The sequence below is a fragment of the Bos indicus genome, chromosome 21 (genome assembly GCF_029378745.1).
Source record: "Bos indicus isolate NIAB-ARS_2022 breed Sahiwal x Tharparkar chromosome 21, NIAB-ARS_B.indTharparkar_mat_pri_1.0, whole genome shotgun sequence".
NCBI classification, from domain to species: Eukaryota; Metazoa; Chordata; class Mammalia; order Artiodactyla; family Bovidae; genus Bos; species Bos indicus.
In genome coordinates, this window is record NC_091780.1 from 45,500,213 (window position 1) to 45,526,684 (window position 26,472).

At 38.2% G+C, this 26,472-nt stretch overlaps 1 protein-coding gene and 1 pseudogene across 5 annotated transcripts in view; both read left to right on the forward strand.

Annotated features, from left to right (window-relative positions):
- LOC109575474 (protein FAM177A1) overlaps positions 1 to 26,472 on the forward strand; it is a 66,467-nt gene that overhangs the window by 25,433 nt on the left and 14,562 nt on the right. For 2 of the 5 annotated variants that reach the window (XM_070775454.1, XM_019983635.2), the window contains 5 exons: positions 1,355 to 1,428; positions 1,626 to 1,734; positions 6,353 to 6,523; positions 9,252 to 9,347; positions 10,395 to 10,916. In XM_070775454.1, the coding sequence (XP_070631555.1) occupies positions 1,355 to 1,428; positions 1,626 to 1,734; positions 6,353 to 6,523; positions 9,252 to 9,347; positions 10,395 to 10,486 (542 nt within the window). In that variant the 3' untranslated portion in view covers positions 10,487 to 10,916. The other 3 variants (XM_070775455.1, XM_019983549.2, XM_019983548.2) reach the window with 3 other exon arrangements.
- On the forward strand, positions 15,580 to 16,236 carry LOC109575476 (large ribosomal subunit protein uL22-like; annotated as a pseudogene).

The window sequence follows — 26,472 nt, forward strand, 5'->3', positions numbered from 1 at the left end:
TGGCCCTCTGCCTGTCAGGTAGTTATCCTCTCTTCTTCCTATTTCTGTCCTCCTTTACCCCCAGCCAAACTGGCTCACTCATACTTCCAAGTCTCTACTTAAATATGCTTCAGGAACATACTGCCTTATCCCTAGACTTGGAACCCCTGCTATGTGTTTCCACTGGACCCTGTAATTATTGTATTATTCATCATAATTATTTTGATGTCTGTCTTCGCTGCTTGAAGTTGAAGATTGGTTTCTAATATATTCCCAGACAGCCTGCTTTCGAACGCCTAGGTCTCTCTTTAGGTGTGTGCCCTTGCTTCAGGGGCCTCCTTACTTCCAAATGTAGTGAACTTTCTCTTTTCTCTTGGCTCCCCAAATTTAATAGTGTTATCCGCCTTTTACATTTTCAAACTCTACACTTGTGTTCCATGACTGGACAGTGGACTTCCTCTATTGTCTTAATTTCCATTGTCATTTCTGTATAATGGCCAAATATCTATTTCAGCCTTAACCTGCTCTACCACTGTTTAATTCTATATTTCTAGCTGCCTAGAACATTTCTTTTGATGTATTTTACTGCTCCTTCAAATTCAGAATGCCTAAAACCAAGTACGTTCTTTTTTATATCGTAGCACAAAAATTGAAAATAGTCTTTCTCTAACAAGTTAATTTGCATAATAATGAAATGCTCAGATTCTAAGGATATCATTCCATTAATTTTGACAGATGTTCGTTGGGAAACAGAACATTTCCATTACTCTAGGAAGTTTGCTTATTCCCCTTCCCAGTAAAACTTCATATAGGAATCCTAGAGTATATATATATAAGTTTTTTCCCCACCTGGTTTCCCTGACTCAGCATAATAGTTTTGATATTTATCCAAGTGGTTTTACTTATCTGTACCCTGTTCTTTTATAGCTGAGTAGTATTTCATCCAGAGTTGACCTGTTTTCCAGTTTATTGACAGTTTAGCTGTTTAAGAAGCTCCAAATAATCTAAAACAGTTTTGTCATTTTTACATTCTCATCAGCAATATATGAGAGTTCTGCTTGTTCTATATCCTCTAACTTTTGGTGGTGTCAGATACTTTAATTTCAGTTATCCTAGTATGTATAGATTGTTTCCTTTGTTTTCACATTTCCTGTGTGTATTTATCCATTTTATCAGATAAAATATGAGCTTCTATAGGATAGGATGTCTCCATGGCATTCATCCTGTAATCTTATGTAACTTCTCAGTGAATATTTATTGATTGGCTATGTTATAAGTGTGCTTCAAGATGAGCCCATGATTAAGGAAAATATTAGTTTTATTGAATGGAAATGTCACTCTCTAATGTATTTGCATCATTTATATTGTATTTCAGGTCAGTTTACGTTGCGAGACATGTATGAGCAATTTCAAAATATCATGAAAATGGGCCCCTTCAGTCAGATCTTGGTTAGTTATCCTAAAAAGTTTTTTTCTAACCTCTATTAACTTTGTTATAATTTCTAAGAGTGGATACACTTGCTTTAATTATTTTAATATTTGGGTAAAAATAGTTACTTTTAAAATTTAATATTAAAGCCATTAGTTAAATGTGAACAATTAATCTTAAGCTATTACTGATTTTTATGTTTAAATATATGTTTTAGGGGATGATCCCTGGTTTTGGAACAGATTTCATGAGCAAAGGAAATGAACAAGAGTCTATGGCAAGGCTAAAGAAATTAATGACAATAATGGATAGTATGAATGATCAAGGTAAGATTTCTTGACTTGGAGGACTGTGTTCTCAATATCAGCAAGTTGAGACTTTCACTGTGTTCTTGTGGACAAGATGGGAAAAATTTTAGAACGAGTGATTGTTATTTGGGAGATTTATAGTTGCTTGAAAGCTCTTGCTCAAAAGTTACAATTATTGGGTTGACTTCATCTTTGAGAGAAATGTCTAGTACAGTGCTTCTCCAAATGAGTTCTGTGATGAGAACACCAGTTCTTCAGGGTGTTGATAGAAATAACTTGAAAGGGGAGTCCTGTAGTCAGATAATCTGGGTTTTTTTTTTTTAAAAACTGGTACATTTATTTATTGCATGTCTTCTCAGACCTCTAATATGCTCACAGGAGTTGGGAATCTGTGAGAGAGGGACAGTTTAAGCAATATTGACCAACTTAACTTTGCTCTGAAACTCTAAGGTTTCAGTCTTCTCAAGTATACTGCTCTCTGTAATCCTAGATTATCCCTCCCTCCTATACTTCTGGGTCCTCAGCCCACGAGTATTTCTAGACTCATGACCCCTTTATCTTTTTCCCAGTTTTTAGCACCTTTTCTAATTCAGTGCAGCAAGCATGCCACGTCTTCTACTCTATCATCTGACCTCTGTTTACAAAGAAATACACGTGTTTGGCGTTGAATTTTTTCAGTCTTTGGCTAACTTACTGATGAGGTTGTGACAGCCACAAGCCATTCTTCAAACTTTTTCAAGGACTTTTCTCCATCAGTAAAATCCTCTCCTGTGTCTCCAGTCTCTCCTTACCTACTTATTTTTTTCACCCATCAGCATATAAACATTAGCTTCACAGTTGCACATTTTCTGGGCTTTACTTCTCACTCATACTTTTACTCTGTCTCTTTTCAGTCAAGTTTCTTAAAAAAATGGTTTGTGTCCTCAGACTACTGAAATCTGACTTCTGTACCCACCATTGCTCTGAAATAGATTATACAAAGATTTACAACAACCTTCTACTGGGTCTACTCCAGTAGAGACTTTTCAGTCTTTTTCTTTACCTTTGCAACATTGGATGTTCATTGACGTTTTCTTCTTATTTTCTATTACTTTTTTATTTCCACTTTTACCCTTACTTTTCTTGTTAACTGCAGTCTCTTTCACTGGTCTCATCCTCAATCAGCCTAAAGGAATATATGCTAAAAGGGTCTGTTCTCAGCCAGTATTTATTATTATTGTGTTCCTTTTGTTGAATAATACCACTTCTATATATACTACCTGATTATTTTTTATAGTGTCTACCTCTTTCTTGATCTCTTGGCCTTCATAGTAACCCAGATAAGGTTGTGTCTTTCTCATCTCTTTATCTTCAACACTGCAAAAATTCTTGTGTGTAGAATTAATAACTGCAGCCATATCTAGAGTATTTACTCTATCCCAGGAACTGTCATGAGCACTTTACATACATTGCTGCTACTGCTAAGTCGCTTCAGTCGTGTCCAACTCTGTGTGACCCTATAGATGGCAGCCCACCAGGCTCCCCCATCCCTGGGATTCTCAAGGCAAGAACACTGGAGTGGGTTGCCATTTCCTTCTCCAGTGCATGAAAGTGGAAAGTGAAAGTGAAGTCGCTCAGTCGTGTCCAGCTCGTAGCGACCCCATGGACTGCAGCCAACAACAACTCTTAAGGGACAATTCTGGGTCAAAATCCAATCTAGCTTTTACAGATTAGGATACAGGGAAGTTGAGTAATCTGCCCAAGTCACTAGCTAGGGGATGGAGAGGCTGGGCTTCTGGCTTGAGAGTCTGTACTCTGGATTACTTGCTGTCTAGACGCTCACTAAATGGTGGACAAGTATCTCTATTACATGTTTGAGAGTTTTTTGAGGAGTATAAGTTCCAAAAGGTAGTTTTTCTCCTCTGGTGAGTGACACTTCCATCCATGTACTCAGTCATCCAAGCTAGAAACTGGTGTCAACTTAGATTTACATCCTTGCTGATTTTCTATCTAGTGGTTTTATTGATTATGGATATAGAGGTGTTGAGATGCCTGACTTTTCTCCTTTCAGATGTGTTAGTTTTGCTTCATGTATTTTGAAGTTCTTTTGTTGGGTGCATACACATTTAGGGTTGTTTTGTCTTCTTGGTGAATTGACTTGACTCTTTTATCATTATGTATGTAATGCCCTCCTTTGTCCTGGTCCACTTCATCTGCTATTAATGCAACCACTCCAGCTTTCTTTAATTAGTTGTTTGCATTGTATGTCTTTTTCTATCCCTTTACCTTTAACCTACCTGTTTTATGTTGGAAATGAATTTTGTATCAACAACATGGTAATTTTTTTTTTTAATAATTCTGATAACCTCTTTTAACTGATATTTATATATTAGGATTTAGTTCTGCCATTTTATCTTTGGTTCTGTTTGTTCACTCTGATTTTTGTTCTTCTGTTTTCTTTTTTCTACTTTCCTATGGATTGTTTGAACATTATTTATTATTCTGTTTTATTGTATCTGTATATTTTTTGGTATATTTTACTTTTCTTAGTGGTTGCTCTAGGTATTACAGTATATATACATATTTAACTTATCCCAGTCTATTCATATCAGTATTTTTCGCTTCAGGTAGAATATAGAAACCTTAACATCACCTTAGACTTAGTGAGTTATACTTCCTAAATATTTCTTGTATTTTCTCTCTCCTCTTTGTTACCTGCATTAGTTCATACACATAACATTTCTTACCTGGATTGCTACAGTAGCCTCCTGACATTTCCCTTTCTCTTTTAATCTGTCTCCTCTTTTAATCTGTCTTCTTCACTGCCATAAAAATAATATTTCTAAATATAACAATTCTGGGATCAAAATCTATTGACTTAATGATTAATTTCGAACTCCTCAGCCTGGCATAGGGCTTCCCTGGTGTCTCAGACGGTGAAGAATCTGCCTGCAATGCAGGAGACCTGAGTTCGATACCTAGGTCTAGAAGATTCCCCTGGAGAAGGAGATGGCTACCCACTCCAGTATTCTTGCCTGGAGAATTCCATGGACAGAGGAGCCTGGCAGGCTGTAGTCATGGGGTCACACAGAGTCGGACACTGCTGAGCTACTTCCATAGCCTGGCACACAAGTTCTGTTATAATCTTGTCCTTATTTTTATAACCTCTTAATTTCTCAGCTCTTATCCATGCTTGGTTCCTTCTACACAAAACTATTTTCATTTATTCTGGGAATCCATGTTCTGCTTCCTACAATGTCCCTTGCTCCTTTCCTTCTTTTCTTATCTCATACTCATCCTTCAAGACTACACAGTTTAAGAGAAACCACCAGCATGGAGCCTTTCTTGACTTCCTTTCTTCTTTGAGTTATGTCCCTTCTGCTTTTTGTTAAATTTAGTCATACTGCTTACCAGGATGTGCTGTTATTAGCTTGTTTTCATTCTCTCACTCCATCTGAGCTCTTAGGAGAATATGATATACATTTTCAAAATATTTTATCATAGAGATGTGGCTTAAAACTGCATTTATGAAATGGATTTAGAGGTTTTAATGGACTGTAAGTTTACTGTGAGATAATTTGATCTTTGTTTGTATTGCATTGGTAATCAGTCTTGCCCTGGATTTCAGTTCATTTCTGGACAATATGCTTAGTGGACATAGCTAAATTAGAAGATGTATTTAGGAAATCAGCATGATAAATGGGGTGTTAAACCATATTATAAGAGGAACAGTCAAAAGAGTTGGATATTTGTCACCTAGAGGAAAATTCACAGGAGACATGATGACTCTGAAATAATTTGAAAGCCTTATTCTTTGTGCCTGGCAAGGAGACATCTATGCAAAATAGGAAGAAGTGTCAGACAAACGTATTTCATATTAATATGGGAAAATATTTTCCATAATTACAGGTATAATAGAATGACATAGGTTGAATTATTTTGGATAGTGGGTCATCTCTCCTGTGGTTGTTAAGATCAAGGTTAGGTGATCACTTATTAGGGGATATTGTGGAGAGAATGCAGACATAATAGAAATTTTGTACCTGAGATTGTATGCAACTACCGCCATGAGAAATGGACCTTGTATTCTAAGAGTTACCAAAACAGTGGAGGTGTTTGTGTTACGTTCATTCTTTATGTTACAGAAAGAATTAATTACTAGTAGTAATTACTTGATTATATAGGAAATATAAGTTATTCTGTTGATTATAGATAGAACCTACCTACTTCTACTTGTTTATTTGCCTAAATGTATGATTTAAAAGATAATAGTTATTTAGAGCTAAGGTGAGCACTTTTGTTGCTCTTTGAAATATACCTCTGGTATATATTCTGAGGAGCACTTGGACTTGAAATATGGAAAGGATGGACAGAAAGTTTTTTCAAAGAAAAGACATTTTTCTGTAAGGTGAGTATGTGTGTATTTGCTTTATTGTTTTTATAGCTTATGAATATTATAAATACTCTTTTGAATATATTCCATGTTTAGTTTTTAAAAATCAGAGGCAGACACAGCAGATGATAACAGCATTTGTTAAGTCTGGTTGGTGGTTTGACCATTGTATTTGTTTTTCTGTATGTGAGACATTTAGATGTAAGTGCTTCGACAGTGAATGATAGTTGTGTGTACATGAACGTAACTGACCTTTGCCTGCAGAGCTTGACAGTACTGATGGTGCCAAGGTTTTCAGTAAGCAACCAGGAAGGATCCAGAGAGTAGCAAGAGGATCCGGTGTGTCAACAAGAGATGTCCAAGAACTTCTGACCCAGTATACCAAATTTGCACAGATGGTAAAAAAGATGGGAGGTATCAAAGGACTTTTCAAAGGTAAGAGGAATAATAAGCACATCATTATTTGACACTCTGAAAGGAAAGAAAGAGGTTGAGAAACTAAAAATTAAAGTCAGGAAGAACTGCCAGTATTAGAAAATATACTGCTGAATTTCATGTTTTATTCAAGTCCTTCCAGAATTTATAATGTGATCTGTGATTTATCTGTTTTCAGATTCAAGGTAATAAACACTAATATTTTAAAAAATCACACTTAATGACTTTGTGTGAATTTATATATTAAGGAAAATTTAGAGACTATGAGAAAATGTAAGAAAAAAGTTTAAAACACCCATTACATTCACTGCCCAGTGAATCCCATGGGTCTTACTGCAAATAACACTTGATATAACTAGGGGTTTCTTCTGATCTTAACTTCTTTTCCATATTGTCAAGTATTCTTCAAAGTATACCCTTTAGACAGATAGTAGTTTTCCAGTTATGTATGTATCTTTGTTTAGCACAAGTGCATCTTTGTTGGATGTTTAGGCTGATTGATGTATCACTGTCAGTTCTATATCAGTGTCAGTTCTTGTGTCAGTTTCTGTTCAGTCTCCGATGAAGCCAGGTATTTTTTCTGTTTTGATCAGAAACATAGGAGATGCTGAGTAAGTTTGGTAATAATTCAGTATTTTCCAGTTTAATGGTCAGTTTTTCAATATGTGTTTTAGATTACTCATATTTAACATCTCTTTGTACATTTGCTAGTTTAAATTTTCTTGGTGAATCCCCTCTTTTTTAGGTTTCTTGTCCCATTTGTTTTATTTTTTGCCTTATTGCTTTGTAATAACTCTTTAAAATTCTTGGATTATATCTGCAAATATTTTCCCCAGTTTTTCATTTGCCTTTCATTTTTATATTTTTAGTTAAAACTGAAGTTTTCACTTTTAATGCAGCCAAACCTTTTGGTGTGATTTCTTTTATGCTCGTAAAAGCCTTCCCCATGTTGGTACCACAGTGTGAAAGTGGTAATCACTTAGTCATGTCTGGTTCTTTGCAACCCCATGAACTGTAGCCCCCAGGCTCCTGTGTCTATGGAGCTCTCCAGGCAAGAGAGTGCGTAGCCATTCCCTTCTCCAGCATCTTCCCAACCCAGGAATCAGACCCATGTCTTCTGTATTGCAGGCAGATTCTTTACTGTCTGAGCCACCAGGGAAGCTCTGATACCTATGTTTTCTTCTACTCGTTCTGTTTTTTTTTTTTCTTTTTCTTTTTGATTTTACTTTTTATCCCACTTAGAATGTATTTTGCTGTGTATTATCTAAGGTAAAAAGATAAGTTTGTTTTTCCAAAGAGTTAAAGTCAACTGTCTTAGCCCTGTCTTTAAATTTTTTTCTCTATCTTAAACACTATTAAGTGAATTTATTATCTAAGAAATCCTGATTAGGCAAGCTCCGAAGATGAATAGTATCCCTGAATAGGTTTCTAAAACAGAAGAGTATTTACATATCACCTTTCGTCTTTTGACAGTTTCCTTATTTTTCTTGCCTGCTATATCCTGTTTTCTTCTTTGTGACAAGGGAGAAAAGTTAGACAAACTTGTTTAAAATTGGTTATATTTCCTAACACCACATACTATTTCAGATAGTGATTTATAAATACATTAAGTCAGTTTAACATCTTTCCCAAATGACCCTGACTGTTCATGATAGAACTACTGCAGATCCGTTGGTCAGATCTTAAGTCTGAGCCTTGACTACTCAATAAAGGCACAACCAGATGAAGTGGGCAGTGAATTTGGTGCACATCCTTGTCACACCAAAGCCTTAATAATGTTTTGAAGTTTTAAGTCCTCAGAGACAAAAACTTATAATGACTCACCAGTGGTCATAGAATTCACATCTTACACAGATTTATTAATTATGAAACTTTAAAAAATTTTTATCATGTTTTATAAAAAACATATCTTCTTTCATTCATAGTTCTTAATTCATTTAATTTATTCATATTAGCCAGCTTTGATCAGAGAATCAGGGTCAGCTTTGATTTGAATTTTCACAAATGTTCCTGAGAAGTACCGGAGTTAATGTTTCTTTGAAATAGTTTTGCTGAAGCAAGCTCTACTTATTCACTGCTGTTGCATCAATGATCTCTTTGATTTTCTGTGTATTAAGAGCACAGCAGTTATTCTCTAAAGGATGCTTTTCTCTCTTCTGCCCCAGTGTGCATCTCTTTCAATGGTTGCCTTTTTGCTGTAGAGTCTCACTGAGTGTGTAGAAATTCACTGATAAATGGAGTTTCATTATATTTTTTTCTATTCTCTGAAGCTTTTTATTTATAGTAACTTCTTAGATATATACATCTTGAGGTTCTCTCAGACTCTTTCTTTCATAACCATTTATCAGTAATCCATTCTCGTTCCCAGTTAACCCATATCTTTAAAATTTTTTGTTCAGCATTATACCATATTACTACTGAACAATTGTTACAGCTTACTATTAATAACCATTGGATATGGTTTTGCTTATAGTGGCTCATTTCACAGGTATAAGTAAAAGTGTTAAAAATTTTAGTCCTTAAAAGCCCCTTAAATGTCCCTTAATATTGAATTTCACTTTTTCTTTCTTAAAAATACATATGTAATTGGGACAAAGATTAGAAGGGAATATGTATAAATAGAAATAATTTTGTTAGAGTAAGATTATAGGATTTTTCTTCATATTTACTCAATTTCTATGATATCCTGATTATATTACAGTCTGTACTGACACAAAAATTTTTTTAGGTGGTGACATGTCTAAGAATGTGAGCCAGTCACAGATGGCAAAATTGAATCAACAAATGGCCAAAATGATGGATCCAAGAGTTCTTCATCATATGGGTAATTACAGAGTTGTTGCCAGTTGCTAATACATGGTTTAGTTTATAAGGATTGAGTTTTAATAAGCCTTCTGTTGTTAATCGAAAATCAGATCAAACAGCGTATGGTGGAAAAGGCCCATCTAATTTCTAAGTGGAATGGTTGTAATAGTGTTGTATAAGCTGAGGTTTCATTCACTCCCCTGCTGCTGTTTGTGACTTTTGAGCAAGCTACTTAATCATCTTCTTTTAAAAAATATATATTTGGCTATACACAGGGTCTTAGTTGTAGCATATGGGATCTAGTTCCCTGACCAGGGATCGAACCCATGCCCCCTGCATTGGAAGCACGGAGTCTTAGCCACTGGACTACCAGGGAAGTCCCAAAATTGTATTTTTATTTCTTTTCATTTTATGGCCATGTGGACCACCTTGGACCACCAGAGAAGTCCCTAATCATCTTTTGTTAATGCTTCTTCTGGTGACTTTTTGCCTTAGTTTAGAAACTGGATAGTTTTAGTGATGAGACTTTGAAATTACATAACAATTTTGAAAACCACGTTCCACTTTTACCATGTAACCTATGAAAAGTTCCTTAAACTTTCTGAACCTCACTTTCTCCTGTAAAATCACAGGTCATATCTTAGCAGGAAATTAGTACAGTTCTGGGCATATAGTAGATATTCAATAATGATGAATTGTTTTCTTACTTGAAGCACTGCATTAACTACAGCTCCAATTTATTACTATTTGTAAGACTCAGACTTCCCAGAGGGAAATATTTTTGTTTCAATTTACTGACTCCCTACTGTGTGATAGGTACTGTTTGTTCTAAGATCTTTTCATGTAGTTTGTATTCCTCATAATGAGATGAAGTAAGTTATTTATTCTCTTTTATAGATGAGGATACTGGTGATAATACCAGTTTTTATGTACTTCACGGCTGGTGACCAAATTGCAGTCAGAACCCAGTATATTTTTTAGAAGTTTAACTACTTATTAGGCAAAAGTAGCAGATGTTTCAAGTTCTGTATAATAATTATCTGATTTTATTCCACTCTCACTCTAGGTGGTATGGCAGGACTTCAGTCAATGATGAGGCAATTTCAACAGGGTGCTGCTGGCAATATGAAAGGCATGATGGGATTCAATAACATGTAAAGAAGATGCCTTAATATAAAGTGACTCTGTTGATTACATTATTTGCTGAGACCTCAGAATTTCCCCTCCTTTTTGCAAATGGGAAAAAAAAAGTATTTTTCTTGCCTGTCTTGCCCCCTTTCTTTCTCTTCTTGTCTTTTTCCCCCTCCTTTTCTTTTTCTTTTCTTCCTTTTTCCCTTCCTCCCTTTCATATGGGAGGAATATATGGTTGTTGTGGAAATAATTATATTTTTGCTTTAGATTTTCTTTTCTGTTAGTTTCAACCATCCTAACACTTCTGAAGTTAAATCATGATGTAAAATTTTAGTACTTAAAAGTTTTTAATTGTCTCAAAGGCCAACCATTACCTTTGTAAACAGTCCTGGTCAGTAGTTACATGATGTCTCAATAAAAGTGCTATACAATAAACTTCAAAGTCATTATAAGTTAAGGGGTTGTTAACTTTCTTTATGGTTTGAAATGATCAGTGTATCATGTTAAAAGGCAGACAAAAATAATATTTAAAACTGTTCCCAGAAGTATACCTTTATTGGGACACATGGTAGAGTAACCTAACCATTAGTATTAGGAATTTTTGTTTAACTTGGAATAATGAAGATAATTTTGCCATAGAAAATCTTAACTCTGACATTTAAATTGAAATTGTGAATTTGGTTATAGTTCACAATTTAATGTTTTGTATATAACTTTCATTTTTTTTACCTCATATTTTTGAAGCCTTAATGGCAATATTTGATTTTCTTGCAAAGCCAATTTTGTTATGTTTCTTACATACCAAAAATCTGCTTGAAGAAATTGATATACTTTGGTGATAATAGCTGATGTATAGATCTCCTAATGGGAATATAATTGCAGATATTAGGATGTCATTATTATATATTAAAAATAATGAGACCATAACAAGATTGACTTGGTTGTTGGTTACTTTGGATTGCTGTACAGTTCATTTAGAACAATGGCTTTTAAGTAAGTTATGTAATTAATTTAAAACACTACCATAATTCTTATACCTATTCATTATTCACACCGTGAAGATAATAGATACACTGTTATAACGATGTATTTTGAACTAGGATCAACTGATCTTCTGGAGAAGGAAATGGCAACCCACTCCAGTTCTCTTGCCTGGAAAATCCCATGGATGGAGGAGCCTGATAGGTTACAGTCCATGGGGTCTCAAAGAGTCAGACAACGACTGAATGACTTCACTTCACTCCCTTCACTCACTTCATACTTTATTGCTGGAGAAAGAAATGGCAACCCACTCCAGTGTTCTTGCCTGGAGAATCCCATGGATGGAGGAGCCTGTCGGGCCATGGTCCATGGGGTCGCAGAGAGTCAGATATGACTGAAGTGACTGAGCATACCTGCGCAAACTGATCTTCAGCACAGAAGAGAGTGAAAGAAATAGCTAGTTTTTGTAGTATTAATTTTTTATGTCTCGAGTGTTTTAAAAAGATCTTAAGAGCCACAGTGTCTTCAGAAAATACATAGAGAATGCAACTGATTTTCTTATTTACTTGGGTAAAGATTTTGTATCCCACTAAATCATTTTCACCAGATAAAAACTTTAATATCCCTATGGAATATTTGTATAAACTGTAAGAATTATGTATCTTTTCTTTTGCAGAAATGTCATCACAAGGTCCAGCTACAGAAATTAGACATTATAGAAAATACTGTTCTCCAAATTAGTCTTTAATGCATGCCACCTTTTCTGGGCATGCATTATTGTGATTTCTGTCCTCAGGGACCACGTTTCCATTTTGACCAAAAAAAAAAAATGAGATAGATACTTGGCCAGACTTTATGGATTGGGGCATTGTTTTTAGCATTTTTTGTGTCTGATGCAAATTATCTTTTTCAGAAGCAAAAATAACAGTGGCAAAAGCCAGTAAAAGTCCAGAATGTGTCATTCAGCTTTTGTTTCTCTTTCCTCATCTATAGAACGAGGAAATTGGAGATACTCTGACTCCATTAATGCCTCAACCTGGCATCTTTTTTGTTACAAAAATTATCCTCAGTTCTCAGTTTTTATCAAAGTACTGATTTTTTGAAAGCATGAGTATACTAAAATCCTTTAATAATCTGAACAAATTTCCTTTTATTTTTCACTATTGTTAAAATTAGTTCCTTAGCTTTTTGATATATTTTCTATTACCAACTTAGAGCACTAGCTAGATCTAATATCATACAACATTGGATTCTTCCTGGATTTGATTATAATGTTATGTAAATATGTACAAATGTAAAATTAGGTATAATTTATTTTACTTACAGTGCTTATGTAATTTCATAACGAAAACAATGTAATCAAAAAAATTATAGTACCAAGAAAAGGCAAATTAATAATTTAATGGATGTCAGTGTTCTGAAAGTATCATATTTGTTGGCATGTAGGATATAAGGTATACATACACAATGCATTGAAACTTTATGGAGGCATTTTTTGGGGAAAAAATTACTTTTCATCATATAGTAAAAGTGATTTTTTAAAGTGCGTTACATAAACCATTATATTGTTGAAATAAATATAGTATATCAAAATGTGAGAAGTCCTAAATTCTGATATGCAATAATATTATACTAACCTTGAATAGAAGTATAGTGCACATGTCTAAAAAGAAATGTATTATTATCAGAAATACTGATATAGACAAGGCAACAAAGCCAGAAAATTTACTAGAACTAAAGTCTCATATTAATACTGGTAAAATGAATATATTAATACCTATTATCAGTGAATGTAGAGGTTAAGTAGCTCTAGTACATAAAAACAAATATTTTGAGTAAAAAGTGGAACACAGTGTTTAAATGTGAAGAAATTTCAGCTTACTGATTGTATGCAGTAAAAGCAAGTGTTTTATTATAGTAAAATAACAACCACAGAATTTGAATGAGCTCTAATAAAAACTGTGTCAGTGAGAACCATGGCTAAATAACAATGAAATGTAAGTAAGTTTTGGTCTTCTTAAAACCTGGCAATAATTATTAATAAAGCCAAGTAAGTTATCATATTCAAAACTAGAAAACCATCACCACAGCTCTTATCTCTTCTGTTCATTCCTCGCATTCACTGGATTAGGAACGGAGTCATCTTCAAAACTCTGCTCTAAACTCCAGCTACTATGTTCTGAACATTAAGCTATTGCATTATGGTTGAACCTAATACCTCCTTTGCTTCTGAACCACAAGTTATAAGAATGATGAATCTGTATCTCAAATTTCGGGGTATTAATTTAAATTTTACTTCTAGATCACCTGTATAGTCTATGTCTTGTTATTGATGTGATATGAAATTTTGCTATGACTTTTTCCCCACACTTTGTCATTAGGGGCAGATAACAATTTATTTGTGTTCATTGTTGAGTAATTGCTAACCCAAGACTCTAGTCCCTTCTCTACTGACCTCTTGTTTGTAATATGGGCATACTGCATACAAGGTAATTTTTGGATACTTTGAAAATACAAGTTGTAAGCTAGTGGTACATTTCCTTTGGTAATATTAATTGTAAGCTAATGGAACGTTTCCTTCAGTAATATTAATATGGTACACACAGGCTCTTTAATTTGGCAGGCCTGTGCTCCTGCTTGCAACTCTCGTTACTTTTCTCTTCATTCAGAATCATTATTTGAAGTGCATTTATATCTTTTAGCTTCATTTGGCCTAAAGTGTTCTCTCATTAGCCTTAAAACATGCATTTTTTGGTACCAGTTGGATCATAAATGGAAAAACAATCAAATTGCACATCAGCACCTGTTTGTAGGAGGGATAATGTAGATGAGTCTGACACTAAGAAAACCCCTATGTGAGGCCTGAGCGTCCTCTGACATAAAGAGTTGCTTCTCATCGGAAGCAGAAGTGAGTAATATCTGGTGATTGTGATTTATTTTTCTTAAGAAACACATGAAAAAGTTTTGTGACCTTCCAGGGAAAAGTCCTATATCTATGTCATGAGGAGATGCAATACCTGCATAGCTGCATAATTTAGGAATCATGCTTTTTTGCTTTTTATGATTTTAAAATAGAATGTAAGAAAATAAAGAGGTAACCCAAAATAGGCTAAGAGTTAGGTATATTCATGGACCCATAATTTCTGACTTTGGGAATCAATTAAGGGGTTCAACATTTTATTTCTGGCAGAAGTGGTGTAAGAAATACCCACCTGTTTCTTGACATTCCATTTGACAGGAAATACAGGGAGTGTGAAGCCCATAAGTTGATGTGTCTTTTTTTTTTTTTTTTAAGTTTCTTGTTTCCCAAGAATTTGGATTGGAGGGTAAATTTGTATTTTATATACAATTGGATTATCAAGTTCATCTCATCTGTTACTAGGGAAAGGTATGGTTTTCTTAGTCTAGAAAAAGTACTGTTCTCAGGATTTTTTCCTTTTGACACTGAGCTAATATCAACAAATTTATAGAGAATTCAGCAAAAGTTCAGCATGGGCAGCAAACCTGGATGTCCTCAGTATCAGTCATTTATGCTGTTGTACCTTTTACATTCCCCCCTTTTGCCTATGATTCTTCCTGGAGAAAACATCATGGGAGCAACATCTAGTCCCACAAAACTGGAGTGGCTTGGTTGCCTGCTCAGGATTTATCATATCCCTCAAAGCAGGGGTTGGGTGTAAGAGGCAATAAATGGATCAGGAAAATCATTGGCAGCATTGTGATACTGTGCTGCCTCAAATACAGTGATCTGTGCAATCCTTAACCAAGCAGAAGAATGATTAGGTATAGACGTAAACAATTTAAGCAAGTGCTTTACCAATATACAGAAGCTAAGTTACTAAGAGTAATATCCCAGTTTCCGGAACAGTTCTGAGCCAAGTCCAATATTTAAGGGTGATCAGCTGAACAGATCAAACATTAGGGGAATGTTAAGGGAATCAGAATGAAGCCAAGTGAGTTTCTTTTGTAGGACTTCAATTTGAGTTTCTAGTCGGAGACAACTGAGTGACTGAACTGAACTGATACCAAAAATACTTACCCAAGTATAGCAGGTGGTGTTTAAGATAGCATGGATATTTCCATGTTCTGCCAGAAGGCAGTCCAAGGCAAATCAGTTATCTAATATAACATGTGAGTGAGTTTAGAAAATTTTTTTTGGCTTTTCCGGTAAGCGGCCTGAGGTGACCCCTAAAAATGGTGCGCTATTCACTTGACCCAGAAAACCCCACAAAATCATGCAAATCAAGAGGTTCAAATCTTCGTGTTCACTTTAAGAACACTCGTGAAACTGCCCAGGCCATAAAGGGTATGCATATCCGAAAAGCCACCAAGTACCTGAAGGATGTCACTTTAAAGAAGCAAATGTGTGCCATTCCGTCGTTACAACGGTGGAGTTGGTAGGTGTGCACAGGCCAAACAGTGGGGCTGGACGCAGGGTCGGTGGCCCAGAAAGAGTGCTGAATTTTTACTACACATGCTCAAAAGTGCAGAGAGTCATGCTGAACTTAACGGCTTAGATGTAGATTGTCTGGTCATTGAGCACATCCAAGTGAACAAAGCCCCCAAGATGCGGCGCAGGACTTACAGAGCTCACGGTCGGATCAACCCCTACGTGAGCTCTCCCTGCCACATTGAGATGATCCTTACTGAAAAAGAACAGATTGTTCCTAAACCAGAAGAGGAGGTTGCACAGAAGAAAAAGATATCCCAGAAGAAACTGAAGAAACAAAAACTTATGGCCCGGGAATAAATGCTGCAAAAAATAAATGCAAATAAAAGTAAAAAAAAAAAGAAAATTTTTTTGGTCACTTAATGCTATTAACTATGGCATTAGCTATGCTGCTTTGGCAGAGAAATTTCAAACCATATTCTCAAGGGTTCCAATTCTCAACTTGGGGAATAGAATTCTTAGATAGTTCTGAAATCCCTTAAAAGAGATATCTCAGCAGAGGTGGGAAGTAGAACATGGGTGCTACCTGCTAATTTCTGGAGAACTGAACACAAAGGGGCCAGTAAAAGCCCTGGGGCACATTGAGAACCTGGGGTTGGGCGGTGTTGAGGCAGGACATCTTCCACCCACAAATAGAGACACAGCCAGATGGGGCACAGGGAAAGGAGTCAACGTGAGATTAAATCATGGGTCAGTTATATTTGAGCAGGCTTTTAGAAGCATATTCAAAAGCAGAGACATTACTTAGCCAACAAAGGTCCATCTAGTCAAGGCTATGGTTTTTCCTGTGGTCATGTATGGATGTGAGAGTTGGACTGTGAAGAAAGCTGAGTGCTGAAGAATTGATGCTTTTGAACTGTGGTGTTGGAGAAGACTCTTGAGGGTCCCTTGGACTGCAAGGAGATTCAACCAGTCCATCCTAAAGGAGATCAGCCCTGGAATTTCTTCGGAAGGAATGATGTTGAAGCTGAAACTCCAGTACTTTGGCCACCTCATGCGAAGAGTTGACTCATTGGAAAAGTCTCTGATGCTGGGAGGGATTGGGGGCAGGAGGAAAAGGGGACGACAGAGGATGAGATGGCTGGATGGCATCACCGACTCGATGGACATGAGTCTGAGTGAACTCCGGGAGTTGGTGATGGACAGGGAGGCCTGGCGTGCTGCAATTCATGGGGTCGCAAAGAGTCGGACACGACTGAGCAACTAAACTGAACTGAACTTAGAAGCCTTCCTTGTAGGAACATGGGGATCATCATGAGGATATATTCTGTTGCACAGCAAGGTAAAGATGAGAGCCAGTGTTTCTCGGTTTTATTGGAACAAATGTTCTAAGAACTAATTGAGGTTTTTGTCTGATTCTGTTGACCAAACAGGGAAAAGGAGCTGTGAATTCAAGTAGGCAAACATGGTATACTGGGAAAATAGTTAATTCTATACAGGATATGATGGAGGGATATTAATAAGATTGGAAATAGCTAAGGCAGGGGAATCCCATTGTTTGATGAATGAGTTTGGGGTTCCCATAGTATAGTCAACAATCTGTTGGATTTCCTTCGGGGGCTAGACTGGAAAATGCAGACTAGGGCATTATTCTTCCAGGCATAAAGGTTCTGGATGGGTTTTAAGAAAGAATAATAACAGAAGTAAAAAAACTATCCAAGTAAAATCAGTCATTTTAATATAAAGAGAAGAAATGGTGGCTCATGGCCTTGGTTAAATAAAGAATACTAAGCTGAATAGATTAGTTGAATGGCCAAAAATTGGAGCTAGAGGCTTCTTTCCAGGAGAGTTCTGACAAGATATATGGTTTTCATAGAATTACTACCAATGGAGGATGCTCACTGTATGTAGTAAGGTAAAGAGTATTAATAAACCTGAAGCTACAAGAAGGAGTCCCAAAAGTTCAATTCTCCAGTCCTTCGTAGTCGAATTTAAGGGACCAAAGGACCTGGGTCACTTCCTTTAAACTTTAATTCCAAGCATGCACCCAAGCATGAAGATTTTCACTCCCAGATAATGTGTCTATAAGGAGAAGAGCTGCAAGTTGCTGTTATCAGTTATTACATATTGAAGGAGATAAAGCAACTTTGTGATAGCAATTAGAACAAAGAAAAACAAAGACTTCATTAATAGTGATCGTGGAATATACTGGCCTAACCTGAATCTTGGGAGAGTTGTCTATGTCAGGTGTCATTTGCTTCACTCGGTCAGTTTCAGCTTTAAGTCTCCAACTATTTCAGAAGCCCATTCAGGTAGGGAAGCCTTTTTCAAATGAGAAACATGAATCTAAGAGTCAGTGCCTTTAGGTTTACTGGCACAACTTTGTGCCAGTAAAGAGTACCTGATGGAGTCCCTTCCACCTGGGCTGCAAAGAGTCCTTATAAAAGTTGTCTTTTCCAATAAACATAGTCCCCTGGTTGTAAACTGTGGTATGCGAGTTCTTCATCTCCCGGGAGTGCTTTCCTATGTAAAGGTTTCTCAACCAGGTGCTCATTTTTCTTTAGAGTCTTAATGAGATTTTGGCAATAATGTAAAAGATATCCCTTGACTAGAAGGGGCTTGTATAACTGTGAGTCAAGAATTGTGAGTCATCAAGTAATTATGTCAAATGGTGACAATTTGTGTCTTCCAAAGGGTGTAGATCTTAAGTTTAATAAAACCATGAGTAGTAAATTGGGCCAAGGAGACTGAAAGACACTGAGAGTTTTGCCAATTGTGGTTTTTTACATTTTAATTGGATAATTGCTTTACAATATTGTGTTAGTTTTTGCCATGTATCAGCATGAATCAAAGGTATACATATGTCCCCTCCCTCTTGAACCTGCCTCCCACCTCCCACCCCACCTCTCTAGATTGTCAGAGAACACTGGGTTTGACCTCCCTGTGTCATGTAGCAAATTTCCTTTGGTTATCCATTTTACATATGGTAATGTATATGTTTCAATGTTACTATTTCAGTTTATCCCTCCCTTTCCTTCCCTAACTGTATCCATAAGTCTTTTTCTCTATGGCTGCATCTCCATTGCTACTCTGCACATAGGTTCATCAGGACCATCTTTCTAGATTCCAAATATATGCTTTTATGTGGTATTTTTCTCTTTCTGACTTACTTTACTCCGTATAATAGGCTCTATGTTTATCCACCTCATTAGAAGTGACTCAAATGTGCTCCTTTTTATGGCTGAGTAATATTCCATGTTTTTATTATGCTGTTAGTTCTTTTGGCTTCCTGGTGGCACACAGTGGTAACGACTCCGCCTGCCTAGGCAAAAGACACAAGACATGGGAGTTTGATCCCTGGGTCAGGAAGATCCCCTGGGGGAGGAAATGGCAACCCACTCCAGTATTTTTGCCTGGAAAATTCCATGGACAGGGGCCTGGCAGGCTACAGTCCACGGGGTCACAAAGAGTTGGACATGACAGAGCAACCAAGCACACACGCACACACATGAGTTCTTTCCATTTGACCAGAGGATTGAGGCTGATGGGTACAGCAGAAATGTTGTAGGCTAGACTTCACAAGCAACATTTGGAATTTGTCTAGTGCAATGGTACTTTTATCATGTAATTCCAAGAGAAGTCCCCACGTGAGAATAATTTCTTCCAATAATGTTTTGGCCACTGCAAGGCTGGCTGCCTGTCTGCAAGGGAAGGCTTCCATTCAATGACAATACATACAAACCATCACAAGAACATGTTTGGATCCTTGAGAGGGAGGCAGCTGGCTAAAATTCAGTTGCTGGATAGTAGAGGAACCAGCAGGTAAAGGAAAGTGGCCTTGAGAATATGAATAGGTTTTGGTGGGTTGTACCTCAGACAGATCTGATACTGTTGACATATTTGAGCTGCTACTATGGGAGGTCTCTAAAAGTATTGTTTCCCTCAGGCTATCATTTTATCAATTCTTTAACGAGTTATTGCCTGTATTAACTTTAAAATGGTTTCTTGAGCAACTGCAGAAAGAGCCGGATGGTTGTCTGGCCCATACCAAAGCCAAGGATGTTGGTCAAACGTGCACCCTTCAGAAGCCCATCACTATTCTTTCCTAACTGTAGCATGCGCTTTCCCGTTTCTGATAATATCCTTTAAATCTTGGGTGTCCTTCCAAGTAGTACACAGTTAACTTGGTGTGAACAGTGACCAACAGAAGTTTCTTTATGAAGCCTGAGTCTTGTAATGCTGCGGCCTTAGCAACTCTGTCAGCCAGTCAGTTTCTCTTTCCTTCAGTGCTGTCTTTGGAAGGCCTGGCAACTTACCATTGCCAACTGTCCTGCAGCAAGATGGCATCCAGCAAAGCCTTAACAAAGGGGCCATTTTCAATTTCAATTTCACTTCCCCCTCTCTGTTTCCAAAGCATTTCAAAGTCATGAGATCCTTCAAAAACACAACTGCTATCAGTGTAAATGTTAGCACCTTTGCCAGAGGCTACAGTGTGCAGGTGCAAGTTAGTGTGTATGGTTCAACTTGTTGGGCTGAAGAAAGTAGGGGCAGAGCATTGGATTCTATTATAGTGACGGGAATACTGACAGCGTATCCAGATTTCAGTTGTCCAGCACTACTTCATAGATACAGCAGAAGATGTCAAGCTTGTCTAAAGGCGTTTCTTGCAATCTGGATGCAGACTAGGCAAAATACCAACTGTGGTTATGCAACCATGTGAGGTCTTATCTGTTGCTGATGTTAAGAGGGTAGCAGGATTTAGGGCATTACCATAACACAAAAAGACATTTGGAGAGAAAAGCAAGATGTCATAGAATGTCAGTCAGTGAGCAGATAAGAGTGTGTGGAGTGCCTCAACCAGTTAAGGGACAAAAATCCATAAGGGAGACCTCAAAACTGTCTATTCTAGAACCTGCAGAAGGGCAGTGGTAGCTGCTATTGCTTGGAGGCAAGGTGAAAGATCTTGACCTACAGGCTTCAACTGTTGGCCCTAAAAGCCAATAGTCTCTGTTTCCCCCCATGGGACTGAATGAGCTCTCCAAGCGTGTTTCCTGTTATTAATAACTTCATGAACAAATAGAAGAAAGGGAAGAAAATAGTTAGGGTCCCCTACAGCAGGGGCTGTGGCCAACTGAACATTTAAAGTTTGAAAAGCTGATTCAGCCTCATTATTCCAATCAAGAGGATTGGGCCTCTGCCTTTTAGCAGGGAAAAAGGTTTTGTGCATACAAGCAGAAATTAGGAACCCAACTCTGCAATAGCCTGTTAGTCCAAAGAAGCAACTCAAATGGCACTTGGTGGGAAGAAGTGGGAAACAGATGTGCCCTTGACGCGTGACTCAAGTATCTTACCTGGGTTTGAACAAACTGCAACTTTCTCCTTGAGACTTCTGCCTTTGTGTGCTAGCTGAGTTAGAAGGAATAGGCTCTCCTTGAGGCATGCTTCCTTAGAAGGAGAACATAACAAAGTCATCAACATATGGAAGAAAAGTAGAGCTGTGGGCAAAATTCACACTGGCCAAGTCTCCTCTCAGTATCTGTGAAAAGTAAGTAGGGTTTTCTGTGTAGCCCTGAGGCATAATGATCCAAGTATTTTGATGTCCTTCCCAAGTAAAGACAAACAAGTACTGGCTATCTGGATGGACAGGCAGGCTGAAGAAAGCACTACATAAATCTTTAACTGTAAAGAACTGTGTGCTCAGACGGAGAAGGCAATGGCACCCCACTCCAGTACTTTTGCCTGGAAAATCCCATGGATGGAGGAGCCTGGTAGGCTGCAGTCCATGGGGTCACTAGAGTCGGACACGACTGAGCAACTTCACTTTCACTTTTCCCTTTCATGCATTGGAGAAGGAAATGGGAACCCACTCCAGTGTTCTTGCCTGGAGAATCCCAGGGATGGGGAAGCCTGGTGGGCTGCCGTCTATGGGGTCGCACAGAGTCAGACGCGACTGAATCGACTTAGCAGCAGCAGCAGTGTGCTCAGAGGGATTAAATCGAGGTTGCTGTGAGGTTGGGGGCTATGGGGTGATGTGGTATAACTATACTGTTTATGGCTTAGAGATCCTGAACGAAATACCAACCTCAGGAATGAGACTTGCCTGTGGGAAGGACTGGTGGGCTACAGGGACCAAAGCATGGGATGATGAGTCTCTTCTGGAAGTGTGCCTTGACAGTCAGATGAATTCTTTCTAGGGCCTCAGGCCTGAGAGAGTATTGTCTGAGGTGAGGCAAAGGTTTATTAGAATCTACCTGGATCTTAATTGATAGCACCTAATCAATAAACTTAGTCGTGTCCGACTCTTGGTGACCCCATGGACTCCTCCGTCCATGGGATTTTCTAGGCAAGAGTACTGGAGTGGGTTGCCATTTCCTTCTCCAGGGGATCTTCCCAACCCAGGGATCAAACCCTGGTCTCCTGAATTGTGTAGGCAGACACTTTTACCATCTGAGCCACCAGGGAAGTCCAATCAATAACCTCAGATATGCAGATGACACCACCCTAATGGCAGAAAATGAAGAAGAACTAAGAGCCTCTTGATGAAAGTGAAAGGGGAGAGTGAAAAAGTTGGCTTAAAACTCAACATTCAGAAAACCAAGATCATGGCATCTGGTCCCATCACTTCATGGGAAATAGATGGGGAAACAATGGAAACAGTGACAGACTTTATTTTTTTGGGCTCCAAAATCACAGATGGTGACTGCAGCCATGAAATTAAAAGATGTTTGCTCCTTGGAAGAAAAGTTATGACCATCCTGCTGCTGCTGCTGCTAAGTTGCTTCAGTTGTGTCCAACTCTGTGCAACCCCATAGACGGCAGCTCATTAGGCTCCCCCATCCCTGGGATTCTCCAGGCAAGAACACTAGAGTGGGTTGCCATTTCCTTCTCCAATGCATGAAAGTGAAAAATGAAAGTGAATTCTCTCAGTCGTGTCTGACTCTTAGCGACTCCATGGGCTGCAGCCCACCAGGCTCCTCTGTCCATGGGATTCTCTAGGCAAGAGTGCTGGAGTGGGGTGCCATTGCCTTTTCTTATGACCATCCTAGATAGCATATTAAAAAGCAGAGACATTACTTTGCCAACAAAGGTCTGTCTAGTCAAAGCTTTAGTTTTTCCAGTAGTCATGTACAGATGTGAGAGGTGGACTATAAAGAAAGCTGAGTGCCGAAGAATTGATGCTTTTGAAATGTGGTGTTGGAGAAGACTCTTGAGAGTCCCTTGAACTGCAAGGAGATCCAACCAGTCAATCCTAAAGGAAATCAGTACTGAATATTCATTGGAAGGACTGATGTTGAAGCTGAAACTCCAATACTTTGGCCACCTGATGTGAAGAACTGACTCATCTGAAAAGACCCTGATGCTGAGAATGATTGAAGGTGGGAGCAGAAGGTCACGACAAAGGATGAGATGGTTCGATAGCATCGCCAACTCGATGGACATAAGTTTGAGTAAGCTCCGGGAGTTCATGATGGACAGGAAAGCCTGGTGTACTGCAGTCCATGAGGTGGCAGAGAGTTGGACACAACTGAGTGACTGAACTGAACTGAATGAATGTGTTCAATGTTGTTTGAAGAGGTAGACCATAATGTAGAAGGAACAGAATCTAACAAATCCTTGTGATGGGGAATCTCAATATCAGGACAAGAGTTGGAGGTAGACCCTGAGGAGTCAAAATAAAAGTGTATTTCTCCTTTTAGGGAAAAGGAAATGTAAGTGTGTAATTTTCCCAGGAGGTCTTGGCCCCCCAAAATGTACAGGGACAGAAGTAACTAATGACTTCCCTGAAAAGAACCTATCTCAGAAGGCAAGGGGGTTAACTGACTTACCTTCACAACCGTGTTTGGAACTCACACCATTTGGACCATTCTGGCACTCTAAGGAAGAGGGCCTGAAGGCTGGTGGGGTTCAAGACACAAGAGTGGTATGTCTCTATGTCCACAAGAGTGGTAATAGCCTCAGCTACTATAAAAGAAGGTCCAGCTCTCCCAATGGAAAGACCCCAAACTTTTCTCAGGACTTCATGAGTGTTTGTTTACAAAAGGGAGGTGCATTTCAAATTTCCCAGAATGTTCATGAAAAGGGTCCAAGAGGGTAGCTTTGGGCTGTGAATAAGGCCTTCTTTTGAACTTTGGGTAATTCTTCCAGTGGCCAGGCTGATTATGATAGTGGCAGGGACCTAGCCTTGAAAGGAACCCTGGAGAGAATTTTGGTCTTTCTGTTGAGGTGGCTGCTGAGTGGCAGTGGTCAGATGCTGCAGCTGCAAATTCATGATTTTAGTGGTCTTGCATTTGTGTAGGATTGTTTTAGAGAGATTATTCACTAAATTCACCAAATCAGGAGTGGCCATTGCTTCAAATCAAAAAAGTGCATCTTTAACACCTTTTAAACATTTTTTCTTGTGCATGATTGATTATGAAACTATACCTTGAAATAAATATTCTTTACTAAAATATATATGTACCTATGCCAAAACCATGAAATGTCTTGTTTTTTATCTGATGGACACTCCTGGTTATTGAGTTTTTGTTTTCCCAGCCTTTCATAGAAATAGGCATAACTACATTTACCTTTTTAGCTCTACATGCATCATTAGATAACTAAATTTAAGTAACAGTTACATTTTCAAGTAAATTATAGTAATACCCAAATTTATCTTTTTGTCACAGGTATACAATACAACTTATATTACAAAGTGAAAGAAAGATTTGGCATGTTGTTTTGTTGTCTACTTTTAGTTGACCTGTGACAGTCTGGAGATAAGGACAAAAATGTCAATGCCCCAAATAAAACCATTAGAATCGATGTGCTTTTCTCTTGCTATAAGTTGTTCTTTTGCAAAAGACTGCTCTTCAGTTGCATATTTGTGTTAAAAAGTAACTATTCTAGTTCCTCTTGGAATGTGACTTGCATTTTGAATTTTCAGTAAACTAAGAAATGTACTTGTAAACCATGAAAATAAGTTTTGTGGCAGTGAAAATTATGATTTGATGTTTAATTGCCAATTTGCAAAATAAAATCATGCAATTAAAAACATTCCGCTAATTTTTTTTAACGATATAAGCTGTTGATTACCCTTCTTGCCAGTTAACAGGAAAGGGATTTTTGAATACATGTAACGTAGAACAACTGGCTTGTTTTTGACAGCCAATCCATGGAGCCTTTAACAATTGGTTCTTTATTTTTCTTTTCAACTTATTGCAGTTTGTTTTCGCTGTTTTGGATTGTCTCAACTCCTTCCTATTGCCACTAGACAGCACTTGTGTACCTTAGCAACAATAGAGGATGAATTTCCATCTAATTTAAAAAATAAAGATGGTTGTCAAATAATCAACTTCTGTTTTTAAGGTTTTCAATTTGGTTTTTAGGTCATCATAGTTATATTCAGGATAGAAAGTATACAAGAATATTAAGCAGAAAAAGAATTTTGCATAGGAGAGAAAGGAATAACTAAGATTGTAGCCGTGTTGGGCCTGCAGACACAGAAGATATTGTAGGCCATAACTTTGGGGAGTATTTATGAAATTTGACTGGCTTGAAAATCAAATTCAAAGTATCAAATGAAACTCCTCTTCATGACCAAAATAGTGTATTTTATTTTTGACCTCTACAATTGGTAAAAATTGCATGAAAATTCTCATACTAAAAAACTACAATAAAAGACCACTTACCTGGAAATGCTCCAACTACAGTAATGCAATAATGATTGCAATCATAACTTTTTAATTTGGTTGAACACTGGGAAAAACTGTAAAAGTCTGAAATGTTCCCTCTTACACACACACATACACACCTAAACAGATAATAAATTATTCCTCACATTTGTTATTGTAAAATAGAAGCTTGTTACTGCCCTTTGCTCTTCTTCAGGTCTCACTTTTTTAGTTACATATAAAGTATTTCATATAGGTGGAAACAAAATTCGCCTTCGAGGCTCTTATTTCAAGGTATCTTGGCTAGATCGCCATCCATAAAAGAAATGGAATACGTAGTATGAACCTTTCATTAAAAAATATATTTTCAGCAGTTACATCTCATCATAAGTCTTTGAAGCACACTACGAAGCTGCTCATATTTCAGAAGTACTGAAACCAAGGTCTGGGAATGACTGCCCGGGATGCAGTTGGTGAGCGGCTGCGTGAAGATCCCGAAGTCAGGTTCCCGGTACAGGTACGAGACATGACGTCACTGGTGGTGCCAGGCGGCGAGCTCCGGACCTGGGCCGGACCGGAAACGCTGCAGCATAACGCCCCGCCCCGCAGTTGTGCAGTCTAGGCCGTTTCTGGCAAAGCCCCGGGTGCCGAGCTGGATGGGCGGGGCGCCAGTAGCCCCGCCCCACACAAGCCCCACCCAAGGCCTCCCTGCCCCGCCCCTCCCGCCGAGGCGTGGCGGGGCGCGGCGCTAGGCGGGCCCTGCCGGTGAGTCCCACTTCCTGACCTCTGGCTCGGTCCGCAGCTGGGCGGGGAGGCGGAGGATGGAATTGGGCTTATCGACCATAACCTTGTATCTCGCCAGCGCCAGCAGTCCTGTGGCGGCGACAACGATGGAGGGGGAGCCAGCGAGCCGTGAGGAGGGAGAAGCCGTGAATGCCTCCGGAGCTGCGGCCGCCTCGGCGTTCAGGGAATCGGCACAGCAGGTAGGTGGG